Here is a 22,240-nt window from a genome sequence, read left to right as displayed (position 1 = left end):
ATTATATAGACATCTAATGTGTAGATTTACTCACTAATTCAAACAATTGGATTCCCCTAGAATCGAAGACTAAAATGAGAAATAAATTTAAAAAACTTAGTATTTAAGTGATTGGATACCTCCTCATTCATTAATGATTGATGTATAGATAAGATATACCTCTTTTATGTATGTAGGAAGCTTTCTAAGAGAATTCAGTATAAGCATGCATCATTCATCAATAGAGAATGTGCTTAATTTTAAATGGATTTTCCTTTTGTGTTTAAGGAAGTAAGTTGGATTGCTATAACTCATTAATGAGAGTTGGTTTCAGAATTATAGTATTATAAAAGTAATCTAAGATTACTCACTAATAATAAATATGGTGTTAATAAAATGAGAATAAAATATTTTCTCATATCAAGAGATAATTTATCCTTTTAAATTCATTTAATGTTTGACATGTGTTTTATTTCCTTTTATTCGAGAAGTTTTTATTTAAAATATATTATAAAAATAAGACACATGTCAAATATTGAATGGATTTAATGAGATAACTTATCAAAAATATATTTTATTTTCTAATAAAATTTAACTCATATTTTTGTGAGATATGAATCAAATTTTTATCAATTAGGTTATCATTCTTTAACATTAAATTGGTTTTCTTAATCCAAAGACATATCTTAATTGGAAATTGTCATGTGATTCAATAAATATGTGCAAATCAACTTTTAATGCAAATTTTCTCTTCCGGGATGAGTTGAGTGTCAGAATTATTTGATATTTCTTATATATTTGAAATAAAGATAACAGAGTAGAGTGTGTAGATTATAGGAGACTAGAGTGTGATTATGGAAATAACAAAACCATAGTTATAAATATTGTATTCACTGTTTTCCATACTAGAAAGGTGTGGCAGTTATACCAAATATATTATTAAAGTAATTAAAATAAAATAAAAAATATCAGTCAAAATTGATTTGTACATGAAAAAATTTGTATTTTTTTAAAATGACACATCAAATACTTGAATCTTAAACCTATTAAATGTTTATAACATTGTGAGACACTAAATTATTTTAATAATTGAGTTATATCTTATATAAAATCATTTTCTAAATGTTTGACATGTCCAAGGTTGATCCCCTCCAATATCCATTCACCTCTCATGTGTCATCATCTACTCAGGTTTTATTTGGGAGTTATGAGGGAGATAGAAGAAGAGAGATCAAAAGATTAAGTAGAGGGAGGAAGGGAAAATAAAAGGAAGGAAATCCTTTTTTTTTAGGAGTATAAAATTTAGACGAAGGAGGTTAAATTAATGATATTCTAAGAATATTTTTTTTTATTTTTCCTTTAAAAATATAATTAACAATGAGAAATATACAATAGTGTATAATCATATAATATTAATAAGAATAGTTAGCTATTTTAACATTTTATATCCAAAAACTCTAAATTGAGAGAACTCCAAAACCTTCCTCTTTACTTTATTCAACTCCCAAATGATAATTTTTTTTCCCTAAATCCCTTCCATTCTCCTTCAAAACCTCTCCCAAGCAAAGCTTAAGCCGATGGTGGCCATACTTTACTAAATGAAAAGTATATTATATATTAGCAATATGGTTTTGTGACGATTTAAGTTTTAATTTTTAAATAAAAAATCAAAACTAGTTTTTCATTTTATAACTTCAGTTTTAGTATTTTGTGGTTTTCACTCTTAATTTTTTTTTACCATACCTATAATTGTTGGAAATTCCCATATCATATTTATGATGATTTTTCTTAGAATTTCCTAAATGATCCATGCAAAAGAGCATGCTATGTGTTTAGGGTGTTTTATCTTTTGAAGCAAAAAGAACAAAATTATGTGTTTTTGATGATGAACCTTGGGATGCTCAATCATATGCTATGTTAGGGAATCAATCATATATTTAGGAAGCACATACATGATGATAAGGGAAAGATATGTAGATAGAGAGAAATTGAGATAAGAAGAGAAGAAGAGAAGATTTAAAATGCAGAAAATGTATATTCATCAAAAAGTATATCTCTTACAATTATCAATTCCACCTTATAACCTACTAATCCAATTCTAACTACTTTAACTAACTTTCCCGCCACTTCTTAACTAACAACCAATTTATCATTTCCCGCCAATTCTAACTACCAACTATATTACAAACTTCTCTAACCCCTTTTATTCCTATCAAATCCCTCCCCTTAAATTCCTCCTTGCCCTCAAGGAGCAGCAGCAACCATGAATTCTGGAAATTTCACTTTCAAGTCATACAACAATTCCCATGTAGCTTCCTCAACTGGTTCCTGTTCCCGCTGAACCAAAACTTCAGTAACAACCCTATGATTTCGTTTGGCTATACGACGATCAAAGATCTTCAATGGAACCCGCACTGTATCTAAGTTATTCTATGTTTCTGGCAACATTCGGCAAGGGATAGAGGAGTTAGGATAAGCCTTCAAAAGAGAGACGTGAAACGTAGGATGGACTTTGCAATAAGGAGGTAAACTCAAGGTGTAAGCTACTTCACCCACACAATGCAAAATCTGATAAGGTCCATAGTAGCTAGGGGATAACTTTTCAGAAGCACGAAATTGCACCGAATGTTGTCTATACGGGTGTAATTTCAACAAAACCCAATCTCCTATCTGAAAAACTCTTTCAGTTCTATGCTTGTCAACCAATTGCTTCATTCGTTTCTGGGCTTGAGCCAAATTACACTTCAATCTAAGGACCATAACCTCCCTAACTTCAAAGCTACGATCCACTGCTTCCACCATTGTGCTTTGAGGAAAGTAGGGTAAATGAAGAGGTGGGGATTGCCCATATAACACCTCATAAGGGGTCATCTGAATTGCAGTGTGGTAAGTGGTGTTGTACCACCATTCAGCCAATGTCAACCAATTAGCCCACTCCTTAGGCCTTTGCCAAGCCATGGATCTCAGATAATGCTCCAAACAATGATTGAGGACTTCATTTTGACCATTTGATTGGGGATGATAGGCAGTAGACATGCTCTGAGTGACTCCCAATTGTTGCAGAAAAGAAGCCCAAAACTTGCTAGTAAACAGAGGATCCCTATCACTGACTATGTTAGCAGGAGCCCCATGCAACCTATATATGTCTTTGATAAAGATTTCAGCCAAATCTAAAGCTGAGAATGGATGAGATAGAGCAATAAAGTGGGGATACTTGCTTAATCTATCAATAACCACCCATATAGTATCTTTCCCCTTGGACTTAGGTAAATTTTCAATAAAATCCATTGAAATACTCACCCACACACCATCTGGAATATGAAGGGGTTGAAGTAACCCAGGGCTAGTTGCAGTGTCATATTTGCATCTTAAACAAGTTTCACACTTCTGAATAAAGGCAACAACATCTTTGCTTAAACCCTTCCAATGGAACATAGATTTAACCCTATGTATAGAAGCACGAATTCCTGAATGTCCTCCTTGATGAGATGTGTGTAACCATTGCAAAATTATGTCCCTGACCCTTACATTTTGAGGTACCAATAACTTATGTTCTCTGAATATTAGCCCATCCACTAATCTAAACTTAGGTTGTAGAGCAGGGTTATGCATAAGATCAGACTTCATGTTCTGCCAAGCCTCATCAGTTCTTGTAGCCTGCAAAAATTGGTCTCATAGTTCTAAAGAAATGCCTGAAACAGTCATCTGCAACAATTCACCATGAGAGGCCCTAGATAGTGCATCTGCAGCAATGTTTTCTTGGCCTCTTTTGTATTGAATGGTATAAGACAAACCCATCAATTTAGTAACCCACATGTACTGAGCTGATGTTGAAAGCCTCTGCTCTAGAAGGTATTTCAAGCTTTGTTGATCAGTGAGGATAGTGAAGGGCAAAGCTGAAAGATATTGGTGCCATTTGACACTGCATGAACCAGAGCAAGTAATTCTTTATCATAAACAGATAACAACCTATTTTTCGGGGACAAAACCTTACTTATAAATGCAACAGGGTGCTTATGTTGCATAAGTACAACTCCTATCCCAGTGTTTGAAGCATCAGTTTCAAGGACAAAAGGTTGGCTCATATCTGGAATAGCCAATACAGGTGCATTAACCAAAATAGCCTTGAGTTAACAGAAGGCCATATCAGCCTTTTCAGACCATAAGAATGCATCCTTTCGAAGCAAATCTGTAAGGGAAGATGCAAGGATGCTATAATTTCTTATAAACCTTCTATAGTATCCAGTTAATCCCAAGAAACCCCTTAATTGCTTGACATTATGAGGAGAAGGCCAATCTTGCACAGCTCTGACCTTTGCTGGATCAGTTGAGACTCCTTCTGCTGTAATGAAATGCCCAAGGTACTCAATTCTAGGGGTGAAGAAGGCACACTTAATTTTCTTAGCATATAATTGATTATTTCTTAAGATAGCAAGCACCTGCCTTAGATGTAACAAGTGTTCTGTAGGAGATGAGCTATAAACAAGTATGTCATCAAAGAATATTAACACACATTTCCTCAAGAGCTCAGCAAAAATAGTATTCATGGTGCATTGAAAGGTAGCTGGGGCATTAGACAACCCAAAGGGCATCACCACATATTCATATTGCCCTAAATGAGTTTGGAAGGCAGTCTTCTCAACATCCTCAAGCCTCATCCTGATCTGATGATATCCTGCTCTAAGATCCAGCTTAGAAAACACCTTAGCCTTACCTAGCTCATCCAACAAGTCTTCCACTAAAGGAATGGGAAATTTGGCCTTAACAGTCATGTCATTAAGCCTCCTATAATCCACACACATCCTTCAACTCCCATCCTTTTTTTAACTAGGTCCACTGGAGAAGCAAAGGGTGAGGAGCTAGGTTGTATCACACCTGAATCCAATAACTCCCTAACCATCTTGTCAATAACATCTTTCTGGGCAGGGGGGTATCAATAAGGCCTCGAGCTTGTGGGATTGGAGCCTTCCTTCAAGACAATGCGATGATCATGCAAGATTCTGAAGGGTGGTAGCTGCTTTGGTTCCTCAAACACATCCTGGAATTCTGTCAACAAAACTTCCTTATCCTTCTCATATTGACAAGCTCCCTCCTCTATAGTCAAAACAGAACAACACACTGAGTTATTAGAATAAGGCAATAATTGTAGCATTAAGCAATGCTTTTCCTCCACCAAAAGCTTATTCAGTTTTTCAGCAGACACCACCTTACCGTCCTTCACCTTATCAGCTATGAGATGAACTTTGTTCTTGCCAACACAAAATTCCATTATTAAATTTGCAAAATCCCACGAAATAGTACCCCACTGCCTCAACCACTGCATCCCTAAGATGAGTTCACAACTGTTTAAAGGAATAGCAATAGCAGATGTTTTGAATTCATACCCTTGCATTGTCCACTCGATGCCTTCATAGCTGCCTTGGCCTTGAATAACTCCCCCATCAGCTATAGTTATCTGAACAGATTCGAGATTCTGCACTTGGCCCAAGCCCTCTTGACATAACCTTTGATTGACAAAATTATGTGTGCTTCCTGTATCTATAAGGACAGCAATCTGCTTCTTGCCAATCCAACCCGTAATCCTCATCATTGGATATAATGAATCCCCTTGGATGGCATTTAGGGACACCTTGGGAGCAATTTCTGCAATCTCAGGGTATGCTAAGTCCTCCACCTCGTTAAGTAGCCCCAAATTATCCTCCTCTTCCACTTCCATCAAGAAGACTTGCACTTTCTTTTTCTGAGGACAATCATGACTAGGTGAATACTTCTCATGACAGAAGAAGCATAAATTCTTGGCCCTGTGTTCATCCCTCTCCTTAGGGGTAAGCCTTTGTTGAAAGGTGTAGCTTGGTTTTCCCAATATCCCCTTCTGTACCCCATCTGGTGCAGGTTTCTTTTCCCAATTTGCATTCTTCTTGTCAAAAGAATGGGTTCCTCCTTTGCTGTTTTGCCAATGTATTGAATTGGTAGTGCTCAGAGTTCTTTTTTGTAGCAACAGAATACTTCTTTCTTGCAACCTTGCAATACAAGTAGCTTCCAACACACTCCTTGGAGCAAACAACTTAACACCATTATTAAGTTCTGGATTCAACCCCCCAAGGTAGCATTGCAGTTTCTGAGGCTCTGTCAACTCTGTACGACAATCCAATTTGTCAAATGCCTCTTGATACTCCTCCAAACTCCCTACCTGAGTCAATCGTTTGAGTTCCTCCATAGGTGAATCAAACTCCAAACCAAATCGTACATTCAATGCTTCAACAAATGGCAACCAAGAGAGGTGACCCGTATTTCCTTGCTCCCTATTCTGAAACCATCGAAATGACCCTTCATCCAATGCTATACTAGCAATCATCACTTTTTCACCCTCTAGAGTTCTATCCAAGGTGAAAAAACGCTCACATTTGGCTACCCACGAACCAATATCGTCCTTGCAAAAACTTGGAAAGTCTAACCGTGTAAGACGAGTAGGGGCACGGTGTTCACCTTCATTTGTGACTCTGTGTCTTCGATTAACCCCAAATTCTGTGATTTGAAACCCCACGAATTGAAGTTCCAATCGCTGCTCCAACTCACGTACTTGTCGAGCCACACATGGCTCAATTGCTGCCATGATCCTTTCTTCTGCCTCTCGAATTGCACACTGAAGTCGTGTTGCTTCTGCCATGGCCAGGAAAGAAAAGCTCTGATACCAATGATAAGGGAAAGAGATGTAAATAGAGAGAAATTGAGATAGGAAGAGAAGAATAGAAGATTTAGAATGCAGAAAATGTATATTCATCAAAAAGTATATCCCTTACAATTATCAATTTCACCTTATAACCTACTAATCCAATTCTAACTACTTTAACTAACTTTCCCGCCACTTCTTAACTAACAACCAATTTATCATTTCCCGCCAATTCTAACTACCAACTATATTGCAAACTTCTCTAACCCCTTTTATTCCTATCACATGACACACGGCTTTTAGAATAAAAATCAATGAATAATGTAACATATGCTCAACAAGCTTTGAATACAATATACAAATAAATAGAATGTTACAAAAAAAGTTAGATGATAAACTTGGTCTATCTAGGTGAATTTTTTATGGCTGGTATCAATAAACAAATGGTTCCAGCATTTACCACTTCCTCACCTTTGCAAGGAAGTGATACTTGCACTTGTATCTTCCTGTACTCCTCAAATGACTGATTTACTTTCCATGTTTTGTTAGCTTCTTACTTTCAGGTTCAAAGAAAAACCATTTCTTATATATATCCCTAATTGTTTCATGTACCTAACTGGTTCTTATCACAAACCAAGACTCTGTAACGTGCATAGGGTCCCTCAGCTGTATCACGTAATGTCACGTGCCAGCCCATTGCCTTGCCGATCTCTTGTAGTTCCTCCATGATTTCTAGAGAATCCCGGATGTATGCACGTCCACCAGGTCTTAGAATCCGATCCATCTCGAGCATAATTGATGAGAGACTGCATCTGCTAGACAGAAATGTAACAGGCAGTAAATAATAGGATACCATAAGCTCCAACATGTACAACCAGCAAAAATAGTGCACCTGTGTTTCTTATTTTCCATAAGCACTTCAGCACTATCAAATTTATAGTACATGCTATGAATGGTTACATATGAAATTAAAAAAATGAGTTGTTTCCTAATGCACAAATATTGGATAGTTGCTACAGCAAGGCAATGTCAAAATTTAGTAAGAGCACCACAAGAGTTGCATGATTGAAAAGACAAAAATATGCTAAGGTATATGCACCATAATTTATATGGGCATCTATAAACATAATCACAGGCCTCAGCCAGGGACTTAGACAATGATTTCACAACCAAAACCCTACTGAAAGACATGTGGAACCTAATTGATGAACTCTAAGAGTTCATGGTTGGAGTGTATAGTAGTCTGGGTTGCATAAAGTAAAGAGAAATGAGATGAAATGGTAGGACCCTAACTCAAGAGAGTTCTACCATTGGAGATGATCTAACATAAGTATAAGTGTGCCTAAAGTAGTTATCTCTGAAGCTAAGAAGGATAGTAACGGATTAAATATCCAAACCACGATGATATATATTTTTTATTTTATGAACAAATTGAATATAATTAACTAGCAAAAGATAAAAGAGCTGTGAAATGGAGAATAGAGTACCTTTTCCTCTCAACAGAAAGCAGGTTTGCTGCATGCAGTAAATCGTAGGTTCTTGGGTAGGTGTCAAATGCTTCACACCTAAGCAATAAATCACAAAATATCACTGCATGCTGACAAAAAATAGAAGTAATTTGGAGTATTTGGACAAGGGGGACTTTTACATATTTTTACTTTTAGAAGGGCATGAGTGTATTAAAAAAACTAATGGTAGTTTTTCCGTATGTGAAGTTAAGAAACCTCAGTCTGAGGGAGAATACTTGTGTTTAATATCAATAAGTTTAGTAAACTACCAATCATGCATAGCTCCAATTAAACCACGGTCATATATAACTGGCAGGGTGTTTGGGCCACTAACAGGAACAACATTCATAACCCAGCTGCTAAGATTCTGATTAATCAATGCTGCTGCAAATCTGTAAAACACACAAATATGTTGGAAATACAGATCAGAAAGTCATAAATGTATGTTTATAACAAGAAAGTGAGATAAGAGCAATACCCTCCAAAGCCAGCTCGCATGTCCATAACATTTCGTAATGTTAATTTCTTCCAATCTAAAAAACTAACATAGTTATCTATTATCGCATCCCAGTATTTTGATTCTGCCTTAAATAGCTCATTCCTGGACATGAAAGCATCCATTTTTATGCTTTGAAGTCTATTGGGTGGACTTTGTAAACGTGCAGGCCATCTGGTAACATTTGCACGGTTTCCGTTCTCAGGCAAACGAGAGATGCATGCTTTCAGATCAACATACCTAAATTAAACCAATAATGAAAGAAAATACCAATTATGGTCTATTAATTAAATTTTAAAGGTCAGGATGCATAAAAAGTTCTCATGAAGCTTTATCCGAACTTACTCAATTACTAAAATGATATAATTTATCAGTACCACTGGTACCCTGTGGTTAATAAAATTTATTTATTCCGATTAAAAAATGATATAATTTATCATTAGTTTTCTTTCCCATGGCCTGCAAAGGTGTTAAGAATGTAATCAGAAATAGCAGTCACCATGATTGTGGATACAAATCTGAAATAAATATGTTTAAACGAATGCAGTGTGACCAACTTTTTCGGTTCCTCGGTCTTTTGCAGAATTCCACATTTTTGTATCAGATGACATAATCTTCAACAACAGAAAAACTGTATTTATATTGAATTTTGCATCCTTACATACCATCATTTAATTTCCTTTTTTATTTTCATCTCACTGTTTCTTTTTCTTTTCCTTAGGAGGGTTAAGTGGAGAAGGATTCTTTCCCACAATTTTGAATATGCTTCACTAGTCCACGTAAAAGGCTAAAAATTTAAAAGAAAAGAAAATTGAAAATTATAAAAGGGTGATATCTCTTCTATAAACCGTTGATTATGATACAGTTAGTTCAGGGACATTTTTATAGTTACAGTTTACATTAGAGTTTATAGTTTCATCAAACTTATCTGAGTGAAATCAAGTTTACATTATTGGAATGAAATGTACATAACCATTCAAAGATCAGGAAGGCAAGATCACAATACCAAACATTGTCAGGGTCATCACTTGAGTCACACAGTGGAGGTTTAGTTCCTGCCTCACGATTTATATAACAGCTATTGTCAAAAGGTTTCTGCCATATTGCAATGTACCCATCTTTTTTCAGAAACTTCCAGCAAAGTCGGGTAGTCAGATTAAGCATCTCTGGAGATAACAAAATCCAATGTTACGCCCATTATAGAGGCAGACAGTATTCCTAGAAATTAAGAGTTTGACCATCCATAATAAATTATTAACTACTTCAAGTCAGTTCAATAAAAATAGCAGAAGTGGCTGTCTGAGAATGAAAGTGGGAGCAGATAAGCAGGTATTCGACACCATCACAGTTTATGATGCTTCTCCTCAAACATGTTTTGGTCATAGGCTCTTAGCATAGAAGACAGACAAGAACAAATAATTTATAGAGAAACACTCAAACACTAAACAGAAATACACAAAAGGTCAGAATTTTGGTTTGAATAACAAAAAATAATCATTGAGGTCTAGGTCAAAGGTTGATCATTAACAGATTACGTGTTAATTATGTCTTTCATGCTGAGACATTGATGGACAACGTGACAAGAACAATTTGGTTTAAGCACCATGTCATAAAATGCTAATATTAAACAAAGGTGCAAAATTTAACAATATGTAAATATAATAATTCCATAATTAAAGTTTAACTAAATTCAAACTCAGTGGAAACTTATTCAACTATACCTTCCCATTGTTCTCGTAAAACTTCCCCGTGTTTATAAACTGGCTGGGCAGCCCAGACAAAGTAACCCCCTGCTCTTAGCATCCTATTAACTTCAAGCAGCAATATTCCATCTTCATCACAATTAAAAAGTGCTTTAAGCATCAGAATAAAAATAATGACATATACATATCACTGCTACTATCAAATATCAATAAAACTAGCAATTCTAACACACAAACTGTAGTGGTTGATTAGGTGCTATAGATTCCTCAACATCATTTTTCTCCCCATTATTAGCACAAGAAATATTGTATATTATGCAAGAGAAGACAACAAATACCATCTCGTGTCCAATTAATTCTACAGCGTGAACAATGCATCAAGTCAAAAGCTTGGCTTGGATATAATAAACGTCTAGTAGCAAATGCTGCTGCCATTGCCGGTACACCACGCTCGAGAGCAAATTGGATCTGATTCTCATGAACATCCTTAGGAGCAACGGACATGGTGAGGACATTCCGTGACAGTAAGTATGCACCAAAACTAGCTACACCACAACCAACATCAAGAACAACTCGTATATGCTGACCAAATGTAATTCCAGGAATTATCTACAAACGCAGATATTCAACATCAGATTCATAGAAGATGATGCACCTATACCTTCCAAAACAAAGGTAAACTATAGTATATAACAACCCTGGAAATATGGTCCAAGTATTCATCTGCCCCATGTATAAATTGTGTACCACCTCCTGGAAACTTAAACTTGTCATTGTCTCTGGTAATCCAGTTTTGGCCACCTTTATCTTCAACAAGACGAGTGTGAGGAACATTGTTATACCACACCTACACCAAAAAAACTAATCTTCTATAAGGAAACGTCGGAAAAAACAATATATAAGTGCCCATTTATTTAGGCTAAAAATAATACAATTCTCCAGCAACGTTTTTGGTGAAAAGGTTTATGTTCAGCTTCTCCTAAAAGCTGAATTTCAGCTTCTTTTTTTTCAGATGAATATTTTTATTAAAAGCCTGACCATCCAAAAAATGTCAAAAGTGATTTTTTAATAAAAATATGTGCTCTTATTCTTTAAAAAAATGCAAGTTTGGCAGAGCTTCTAAAATTAGATTATAATTTTGAAAAAATAAGCTAAATGATGCAGTTACATTATATAAAACTCATACACTATCACACATCTTTATTTTTATGATGTTTTTATGCATTGATTGAAATTTTACCTCATCTCTGCTTCTAGGCCATATAATAGGAGTACGGTACCCTTTGGGCGAAGGAACCAAGCAATTCAACCCTCCACCCTTCTCCGGACAATGCCGTTCAAACCTTTCCCCTTTCTCCGTTGATTTCAGCTTCCGAATCGCATCTACATTATCCAAACACGGTATATATTCACTCATACTCAACGGACACACCTCAAATTTCTTGATCACAGATTTCGCATAATCAGAAGCTGAAGAACCACCAACTTTATTAGTCTCGTTAACCCAATCACTCACATTCATATCCCCGACCTCAAATTCATCAGACATCGACCCATTCTCATTCACGATCCCAAATTTCACAATCGAATCAGACGCTGCCGCCGCCACCGGTGGCACAACCGAATTATTCACTGCCGCCACCGGTGGCACAGCCGAATCATTCACTGCCGCCACCGGTGGTGCAATTGAATCATTCACCGCCGCCGCCGCCACCGGTGGTACAATTGAATCAGTCACTGCCGCCACCGGCGGTGCAATTGGATGAGGCGCCGCCGCAACCGGCGGTGGGTGGTGGTCGATTAGGGCGGGGATATTGAAGGATTTGTTGTAATTTGGGGAAAGGGTTACAAAGGGATTCGGGGATTGGGAATCGGAGAAGAAAGTGAGTTGGTTGAAACCGTCGAACCAGTGATAACCGAAGTAGAAGAAAGTGATGGAGAGGAAGAAGAAAGCTACGATTTTGAGAGTGACTGGGGTTCTTACAAAATCTACATTGATTGGGGAAATCATGGTTCTTTTTCTTCTTCAACTATTGGGAAGGTTAAGGTGTTATTATCAAAGATCTTGAATATTCTTTTGTTTTGTTTTTAACTGGACAATAATTATTAACTGAGATTCTGATTCAGGTTGAAGATGACGTAACTTGTATAGGGCATTGCTATGTCGCAAGTAAGCAAATATGTTAAGCTCGTCTCCGAGCCCAAAGCTCTTCATCTAACTCTCTCTATTAGTATCTTAAACCAATTAAAATATCACACTTTATTAAAAAAATAAAAATTTATCCTTTTAATATTATTTTATGTTATTCCATTAAGTATGGATATGAGGATAATATTTTTTTGGGACAGAGGATCCCAATCCACACACGAGATATGTAATAATGAACGAATATGTATACAATGTCTAAAGTCCCAATTATGTGTCTCCATGTGTTACCATATATTTGATTCGATAAAAAATTTATTAATTACAATTTTAATTCAACTAATTTTTTCAACTCATCAGAGTTTATGATATAAAAGTGATACAATAAAAGTAACACATTAATATTATAAAGAATTATATATAATTAATATATCATCTATTATTCATTTATATTATTTTTTATTTAAGAGTGAATGAATAATAATTAATACAATAACAGTGTAAATAATTTTTACATTTTCAATGTATACATATTTTCTAAAAAACAATCACTATATAATGTATTACTTGAGAGTAAAATATCTCTTCGTACAATGAGATAACTTATCTCTCTGTCTGTAAAAGTATGACACATGTATTATTTTGTGTAGTTTTAGAAATATTTTTGTAGAAAATAATAAAATATAACACATATCATAATTTTAGTGTCGGAAGGAAATAAATTATATTCTTATACTATGAGATATTTTATTCTCATATTACTTATACTTCAAAGTCAACAATGTAATGATAAAATTTTGAACAAATAGTAGATGATATGATAATAATGTATTTTTTTATATTTTCATTACATTAATGATAATTAGAGCTATCAAAATGGGTTACTCAGATTGTTTTATGTAAGCTTGTATAAGGTTTGTGCTAAACTGGAATAGACTAAAAAGTCACTATAATTTATATGTATCAAATTCCAACCCAAACATGCCCTGAGTGGATTGTGGGTTATGTTGGGTTGACCCGTATAATATTTAAAAAATAATGAAATTATAAGCTATTTAATATATTTTTAAATATATATATATATATATATATATATATTAATATATAACTTTTTAGCACACTTGTTATGCCTAATTCAACCAAACTTATAGATTTAATACCTCATGTTTGAGTTAAAATATGATGTCAAGTCGAGTTGTTTGATTTTTAGCATAAATGATTTATTAAATCTTTCGTTCATAATGGACTTCCACTTCCTAACACACTATAATTTGTGAGTTTACTTTAAATATAAACTTTCGGACACTATCAAAAATAATATTTATTTTATAAGAATGGTAATATAATCTCAAGTTCCGAAGGAAATCTATATGTTAAAACATAACCATAATCGTAATATATGATCGTCATTCTTTATTTTATGTATGAAGATCCTTCATATGCTCATTAACATCACCTTCATTGTTACGTAGTATGAGTTGAATTTGATTGTCTAGAGTTGTTTATGGTAAATAACTATGTTGTCTTTTAGTTTTGTTGTAAAAGTTAATGTTTTTTATTATGCTTTTGTTGTAAAATTAAATCTAATTAAATACACAATTAACAAAAGAAAAGTGAAATCTATATGATTTAATGTTTATTTTCATTTAATCTTATATACCATTTCGTTCTTGTGGTTAAAATGATATAATACAAATGAATTATATGTTCCACCACTTTACAAAATATATATATATATATATATATATATAATAATTACCATTATAAAATTTATCATTTGTAACATCTCTTATTAATAACTACTATAAGCTTCCACACATTATTTTTATTGCTTTCATTTTTATATTAATATATCATTAATCTTCCACGTATTCTCTTATTTATATCTTGACTCTCCATTGAGTTCATATAATACATTTCTTATATTTAAATTGTTTTTCTTAAGTAGTATAACATGAATATGATAGATACTATATTAGGAAAATAAGAATATGGGTCGATCGACACGCTAATTATTACAATTTATAAATATTTATGTTATATATATCACTTTTTTTCCCAAAGTTTATAACACTAATATTTATTATAAGTTCATAATACCATTATGTTTTAAATAAAATTTCACCTAAGACTTATTACCAAGTTAAAGGTTCAAAAAAAAAAAGGAAAAACAAGAAAAAATGGGTAGCTTGAACTCACCCGGGTAAGCCCCTCCCGAAACCAATTTTATTAATAGTCCAACAGGTCTGAGTAGCTTGAATTTTCAAGTTTTGGTGGGTCGGTCCGACCAAGCTCACCCATTTTGACAAATCTAGTTTTTGTAATGACATATTAGATAAAGAGAAAATATACATAGGAGTCCACCAATTTTTGTTCGTACGCAAACTTTCTTTAATTTATACCCATTATTTACACCATGTACTCCTTTATGTCAATGTAATATTTGCAATCTCAAAAGTAATTAGTATAATTAAGTTAAATATCAAAAAATGTGATTGTAAATTTGTAATTGACTAACATGTTTAAATGTGTAGGAATTGATCCCGATGACAACCTCTAGGTGAGTTGCCTTAATTGAAGGATTGTTTCTTATGAAAGTCCCACTTTGAATTAGAATTGATTCCAAGTTACTTTCTTTTGTATTTGATTGAATGATTATAATGCTTTGGCTTAGGGGGTCTCAGTTTGGCTTAAGTAATTAAGGGTTTAGTATATGCCACGATTTGATGTATGAGGTAGTATGAAGGTCACAAATTGCTTAGGCAGATTTAACGAAGTTGTTAGGTAAATTGTTAAGAAGATAGTTGGGGGATAAGAGATGGTATGACGCACAAACAAGAGATACTTAATAAGCCTTGTGAACCAAATAAACGGATACCTTGGCTCAGCCAAGAAACTAGGAGAAAACTCACTAACAAGAGAAATAATTCCAAATAAAAATTAACATAGTTTTATTCAATGAGTATGCACGGTCATATATAGAGTAATATCTTAGGCTATTCAGCCATAATCAAAAGGAAGGAAAAGATAAACTAATCTCATCTAATTGCTAATCTAACCTTCACGGTTGGATGCTTGATTGGCTTTGAGTCTGTTGTGATGACTTGGTTGAGTTGATAAGGTCCAATCTGATTTGAATTTGCCTTGAGAAATTGGTTGGAGAATTTGGGTAATCTTCTCACTTGTCTTCACGGCAAAGAATAGATAAATTCTTCTATGTTAATTATTGTTGGCCGAATATTAGTATTTCCTTTGATGAATAGACTTGGCCTTCAAGCTTTATCTTTTCCTTGTTTCTAGTCGTGTGCAATTTGGTAGGGTGGTTGAGCTTCCTTGATTCGTGCCCCTTTTATCTTCTTTTCCTTGTTTCTAGTTGTGTGCACTTTGGTAGGATGATTGATCTGTGCCACTTGTCACTTGATTTATCTCCTTCCTCACTTATGAAATATTTAATGTATAATTGTGTTTCCCTTCATTCAAACATAAACATTAATTAAATAAATGCATTTAATGAAATAAAATAAAGCAAGGTAAACATAATAATTAAAATTCCTTGACTAGTATGGGTTAAGACAACTTCCCACTTATTTAGGGTCATAGCTACTTGTAGGTTAAGACAACTTTCCACTTATTTAGTTGTAATAACTAATGAGGTCAAGGTGGTTCCTCCACCAAGCGTGAGCTCCTTCAAGTTCTTCAACTTGGCTTATGCAATTTAAAACCTTCCCATCTTGTTTGGTCCAATTAGGACTTGTATCCATGATGCTAAATATGAGTTGTTGAAGCACTTCTTGTACCTTCTTCACCTTGGCTCTAGTCATGGGTCCTCCCAGGCCATGTAGGGGCTCCTCAATGATGTTGGAACCTATTGGGTTTACATCAGATCCTTTATAAAACGAAGTTATATGTTGTATTACTTATGCATTATGACAATAGATTTAAGTTGATGTCTTTTGAATTATACATATTTCATCAAGCATCTTATGAGGGGACTAAAGACCATGGACAAAGAATCCAAAGCCTCAAGGGTCAAGACAAATCTATTATAAAAAAACTCAAAGACCAAGTTTAAATTATCAAAAAGTGTGTCTACTATTCATAGTGCATAAATACTTCTATAGAAATATAAGTATTGTCTTTACTAATCAATTCAAAAAATATGTTGATGTGCTCGAAGTTACAAGATCACATTCAAAAGCCACAAATAACATTATCAACCCTCACGAATGTCTCAAACAATCATGAGATCATTTGATGCTCTTATCCCAAAGAGAACATGTCTAACATCAAAGTTTGACATTATGTTTGATCAAACTCGAAGACAATCTAATAGATGTCTAAGCATGAAATTGAAATATTCAAATCGCAAGGCTCAACTATGATTGAAGATTACATGAAATTAAGCATATTGATCAATGAATTTTGTTTCTAATCAATGATAGAAGAAACTATTAGCCAAAACGGGTTCACTTGATGCATCTCAAATAAATAGAGACACGACTGGTTCACTTAATGCAAACAGGGCATAGCAGCACCCTATGCCATCGGTTAGACATACAAATCACCTGGCCAAGATAAACAATGCACCTAACATCTTCTTTTATGCCTTCTTTATCTTGCGTGTATTTTTTGTGCACTTTCTTATTTTATTAGTTGTTAGGTGGTTATGAACATATTCTATAAATATCTTTTTCATCTTGTAAGTATAACTCAAGCTTTTCATTCATTCTTCACAAATCAATCAAATTCTTCACGAGATTATTCATTTTTCTCTTTCACTCATTCTTCTTCTTTTTGTCATCATTCAACAAATCTCATAATCAAATTCTCAATCTCACCTCATCTTTTCCTTATATGGTATCAGTAGCTTTTTTTAAGCATTGCTACATTCAACATATAACATGTCTTCTCTTACAAACACCTCACCTATGAATTCCGCACAAGAACAGACTTCCCCTTTTATATACATCCTTCAGAAAACCCATTTATAGCCATTGTATCACCCCTATTCATATGAGAGAATTATCATCAGTGGGCAAGATCAATGGAGATGAGTCTAATCTCCAAGCAAAAACTGGATTTTGTTGATGGAAGCATATTGATGCCACCAAAAACAGACCCCTCATTCAAGTAATGGCAGAGAGCAAATAATATGGCGTCTTATTGGATAACAAGATCGGTGTCTCCCTCAGTTGCACAAAGTATTTTGTAGATTGACAAAGCCTATGAAGTATGTGATGAGTTAAAAGAAAGATTCTCACTAGGAAACCTGTTTCGCCTAGCTGAGCTACAAGAATCACTTGCAAATTTCAAACAAGGAGAATTAAATGTTTCAGATTACTTCATTGAATTGAAAATCCTATGGGATAAATTTGACACTTGCAGACCTCTCCCAATTTGTGATTGTCAGTATCCTACTTCTTGCAAGGCTATAGTGAATACAAAGGCACATAAGACATAAGATAAGATTGTTAGATTCTTAAAAGAGCTAAATGACTCTTATGGAACTGTGAGGCCTCAAATACTCCTCATTGATCCTCTACCCACAATGAGAAAGGTTCTGTCTCTGGTTACTCAACAAGAAAGGCAACTCACATGTCAAGATGATGATGCCAAAGTAATGGCAACATACACAAATTGGAGGAAAGGAAGTACAACTAAAAGAGTGCCTAATCCAGGGAAGGCCAGTTTTCGCAGAGAATCATCTAACCAACCTGACTATGGGAGAGGAAACCAACCATCAATGAACAAACCAACATGGGTCAGGGGTGCAAGCTTAGGAAAATACTACACTCATTGTAAGCAAATTGGCCACACTGCTGAAACTTGCTATAGAATACATGGTTTCCCACCAAATTTCCAATTCACAAGGGGTGAACAAAAGAACACATCAATGACTTGTGATACAAGAAATAAGAACCAGGTTGAGAATGATAAAGATGAATCTGTTTTTGGGCTGAGCCAAAAGCAATATGAAGGATTAGTTCATATGTTGCAACAATCAAACACAATCCATACAATTCACAATGTTGTTATGAGCGTAAGTACCACCCCTACCACCCAAAAGGTTGAAACAAAAGAAGGTACTCCTAACTCTGAATGTCAACATGTATCATGGATCCTAGATCTCTTTTCTCCTCACACTATAAAATTAAACCTGTTAGGGTCAACCTTCCCAATGGTTCTGTGGTAATTGCATACATCTCAAGAATAATTCTCTTAACTGATCATTTGTCCATACACAATGTGCTCTACATACCTACATTTTCATACAATCTTCTCTCTATACCCAAGCTGACCTTACACTCATCCTGCATATTGTCTTTTGATGAATTCTCTTGCAAAATTCAGGAAATGGATTATTTAAAGACGATTGATACAACTAGGATCATGCATGGCCTCTATGTAGTGAAGACAATTAGCCACGAATATAGACAATCTTGTACCTTCTCAAATTCTATAACTCTTTATAATTCTAATTTGTGGCATTATAGGTTGGCACATGCCTCCAACACTTGTACGAATACTATAAGGACTAGCTTTCCTTTTACAACTTTCAATAAAAACCACACTTGTGATGTCTGCCACTTATCAAAACAAAAAAAAGACTAAGCTTCCCTATTAGCCAAACACAATCATTATCTGTTTTTGACATGATACATGTAGATATTTGGGTGCCAATTTCAACCATTTATGTACATGGACATACATTTTTTTCTAACTATTGTTGATGATAAGTCAAGGTACACATGATTTTTTTTTGCTTACTAACAAAGGTGAGGCAAGAAAAATGTTGCAGGCCACTCAATTCTCAATCAAAGTGAAAACTGTGAAAAGTGACAATGGTGCTGAGTTTGCCATGACTTCATTTTCCTCTGAAAGAGGCATCAAGTACCAAACATCATGCAAATACACACCTCAACAGAATAGTGCGGTGGAAAGAAAACACCAACACTTGTTGAATATAACAAGAACACTCTTGATTCAATGTCCCTAAGTTGTATTAGTGTTATGCTATCAGACATATTGTGCACATCATCAACTTATTGCCCACACCAGTCTTGCAAGACAAATCACCTCATGAGGTCTTGTACAACTCCAAACCTAACATTGAACACTTAAGAGTTTTTGGGTAACTCTGATTCACAAGTACCTTGCTAACTGATAGATCTAAGCTTGATCCTAGGGCAAGTAAGTGAACATTCCTGGGTTACAAAGAAAAAACAAAAGGTTATGTGGTGCTCCACTTGAATTCCAGGTCACTTGATGTGAGTAGAGATGTGATTTTCCATGAAACCATTTTCCCATACCATACAAAATCACCACTTTCAAACCATGAAACTGTTATTCCACCTCCAACTGACCACACTCCTTTCTTTTATGATGACATCCTACCTTATCCTTCTTCACCTCTCAACACCGACTCACTAAACCTTCACCCTAGTACACTCACACCAAACACCCCCTCCAACCATGATCCACCTCAACTGTCAAGCCCAATAGAACCACTCCGAAAAAGCACAAGAATCACCAAAACACCTAGCTACCTACCTACAAGATTATCATTGTTCCTTGACTAACCATACATCCACAACATTCGTCCATCCTTACCCTATATCCTCTTACCTCTCCTATCACTCTTTATCACCCTCATATAGAACACTAATTATTTCAGTCAATTCTCACATAGAACCAACAACCTATTCTCAAGCAGTAAAACATCCTCATTAGAAGGTTGTTATTGACAGAGAACTTGATGCACTCAACTAGAATCAAACATGGATACTCACTGATTTTCCTAATGATAAAAGACCTATAGGCTACAAATGGGTATTCAAGATCAAACATAAACCTGATTGCAATATAGAAAGTTACAAGGCAAGACTGGTGGCCAAGGGCTTCGCACAAATTGAAGGTGTAGATTATATGGACACATTTTCTCTTGTTGTCAAGGTCAATACAGTGAGGTTGGTCCTGGCATTGGCATCAATTCACAATTGGCATTTGAAACAGCTGGATGTAAACAATACTTTCCTTCATGGCAATTTGAAGGAAGAGGTTTACATGCTCACTCCTCCTATTCTTCCCTCTCAATCTCCATCACAAGTCTATAAATTACAGAAATACTTTATGGTCTAAAGCAAGCAGACAGAGAATGATTTACAAAGCTATCTAACTTTCTCACTCAACATGGTTATGTAAAATCTGAAAATGATTCCTCACTCTTCACTAAGCACATGCCTTCATGACTCATAGCCATCATCCTTGTTTATGTGGATGACATTATTCTTGCTGGCAATCACCTTCAGGAACTCAATTCAGTTAAGCATCTACTGCATTATGCTTTCAAAATAAAGGACCTTGGTGACCTTAAATTCTTCTTAGGTGTTGAGATTGCTAGACAACAATCATGGATCTCAATCAACCAAAGAAAATATGCATTGGAGCTGATTTCAGATGTTGGGTTGCTAGGTTGTAAGCCTTCAAAAACTCCTATAACCTTTGGCACTCACTTACACCAAGATCCTAGTCCGCTATACGTTGATGCTCCTGCTTATAGGAGGCTCATTGGGAGACTCATCTATCTCACCAATACAAGACCAAACATCACCTTTGTGATTAATCAACTTGCTCAGTTCATAGCCACACCAACAACTGCTCATCACAATGCAACACTCAAGGTTCTTCGATATCTCAAAGGAAATCTAGCCTTGGGTTTGTTCTTCCCTTCTACTTCACACATTCATCTCAAGGCATATAGTGATAGTGATTGGGCATCTTGCCGTGACACAAGGAGATCAATAACTGAGTACTGTATTTACTTGGGCATAACATCACCCTATGCTATCAGTTAGACATACAAATCACTTGGCCAAGATACACCAATGCACCTAACATCTTCTTTTATGCCTTCTCTATCTTACAAGTGTTTTTTGTGCATTTTCTTCTTTTAGTTAGTTAGTTGCTAGGTGGTTATTAACAGCTTCTATAAATAGTTTTTTCCTCTTGTAAGTGTAACTCAAACTTTTCATTCATTCTTTACAAATCAATCAAATTCTTCATGAGGTTATTCATTTTTTTCTTTCACTCATTCTTCTTTTTTTGTCATCATTCAACAAATCTCATAATCAACTTCTCAACCTCGCCTCATCTTTTCCTTACAGAAACTTGTCATGAGGCCACAACAAAAGCGAAGCAGGTGAAACTCTAATTAAATATGCTACTATATTTGTGAATACCTAATTTTATTGGACTTATTTTTTTGTACTATCAATGGTATCTCATTATTTTTTTGGATAAGAAATTAATCATTTTGGGGTTCGTGACTGTCCCTTCCAATTAGTGTTATTCCTAAAAATTAAACACTTCACCTTTTTGTCATCTTAAGATCTAATTGAACCTATTTTTATCTAAGAAAAAATAAAAAAGTGATAAAAAGAGAAGTGCAGTGAAATAAGTTTTTATAAGTTCATTAAATTCACTCAGGTATGGGTTGAAGTGGCTATACACTTTAATATTCTCGTTACGAGTGTGATAGATGAGGGTGAACTTGAACAATTTCCTAACATTTGCTTCAATTGTAGTAGGCACAACAAATATTAACACATCGTAAAGGTAAAGGTAAATTTCTCATCAAAGTAAAGGTAAATTTCTCAATTGTAATTCCTAGTGTTGAAGGTGCTACTCATTATGTACTTTAAGACACCATTCCTTCGTTAAAGAATAACCCTCTATATT

At 34.8% G+C, this 22,240-nt stretch overlaps 1 protein-coding gene across 1 annotated transcript; it reads right to left on the bottom strand.

The window, feature by feature from the left end:
* LOC109345103 (probable methyltransferase PMT11) lies at positions 7,127 to 12,472 on the bottom strand. The gene is made up of 9 exons (XM_019583893.1): positions 11,597 to 12,472; positions 11,054 to 11,203; positions 10,695 to 10,965; positions 10,375 to 10,485; positions 9,660 to 9,819; positions 8,636 to 8,893; positions 8,427 to 8,549; positions 8,137 to 8,214; positions 7,127 to 7,461 (listed from the first exon to the last, which is right to left on the bottom strand). Exons 1-9 carry the CDS (start codon positions 12,365 to 12,367, stop codon positions 7,254 to 7,256), a joined length of 2,130 nt encoding a protein of 709 aa, XP_019439438.1. The 5' UTR covers positions 12,368 to 12,472; the 3' UTR covers positions 7,127 to 7,253.

Source organism: Lupinus angustifolius, chromosome LG04 (genome assembly GCF_001865875.1).
Source record: "Lupinus angustifolius cultivar Tanjil chromosome LG04, LupAngTanjil_v1.0, whole genome shotgun sequence".
Taxonomy (NCBI): Eukaryota; Viridiplantae; Streptophyta; class Magnoliopsida; order Fabales; family Fabaceae; genus Lupinus; species Lupinus angustifolius.
The sequence above is the reverse complement of the archived record's forward strand: the minus strand, read 5'-3'. Positions and strand labels throughout refer to the sequence as shown.

Bases quoted from the DNA above. Each gene is read 5' to 3' on its own strand.
- LOC109345103 (XM_019583893.1), bottom strand. From the start codon at position 12,367: ATGATTTCCCCAATCAATGTAGATTTTGTAAGAACCCCAGTCACTCTC. The intron at 9,820-10,374 runs GTATAGTTGAAT...TGTTATCTCCAG, and splicing joins TTTACGAGAACAATGGGAAG to AGATGCTTAATCTGACTACC. The intron at 8,550-8,635 runs GTATTGCTCTTA...TGTGTTTTACAG, and splicing joins ATGCGAGCTGGCTTTGGAGG to ATTTGCAGCAGCATTGATTA.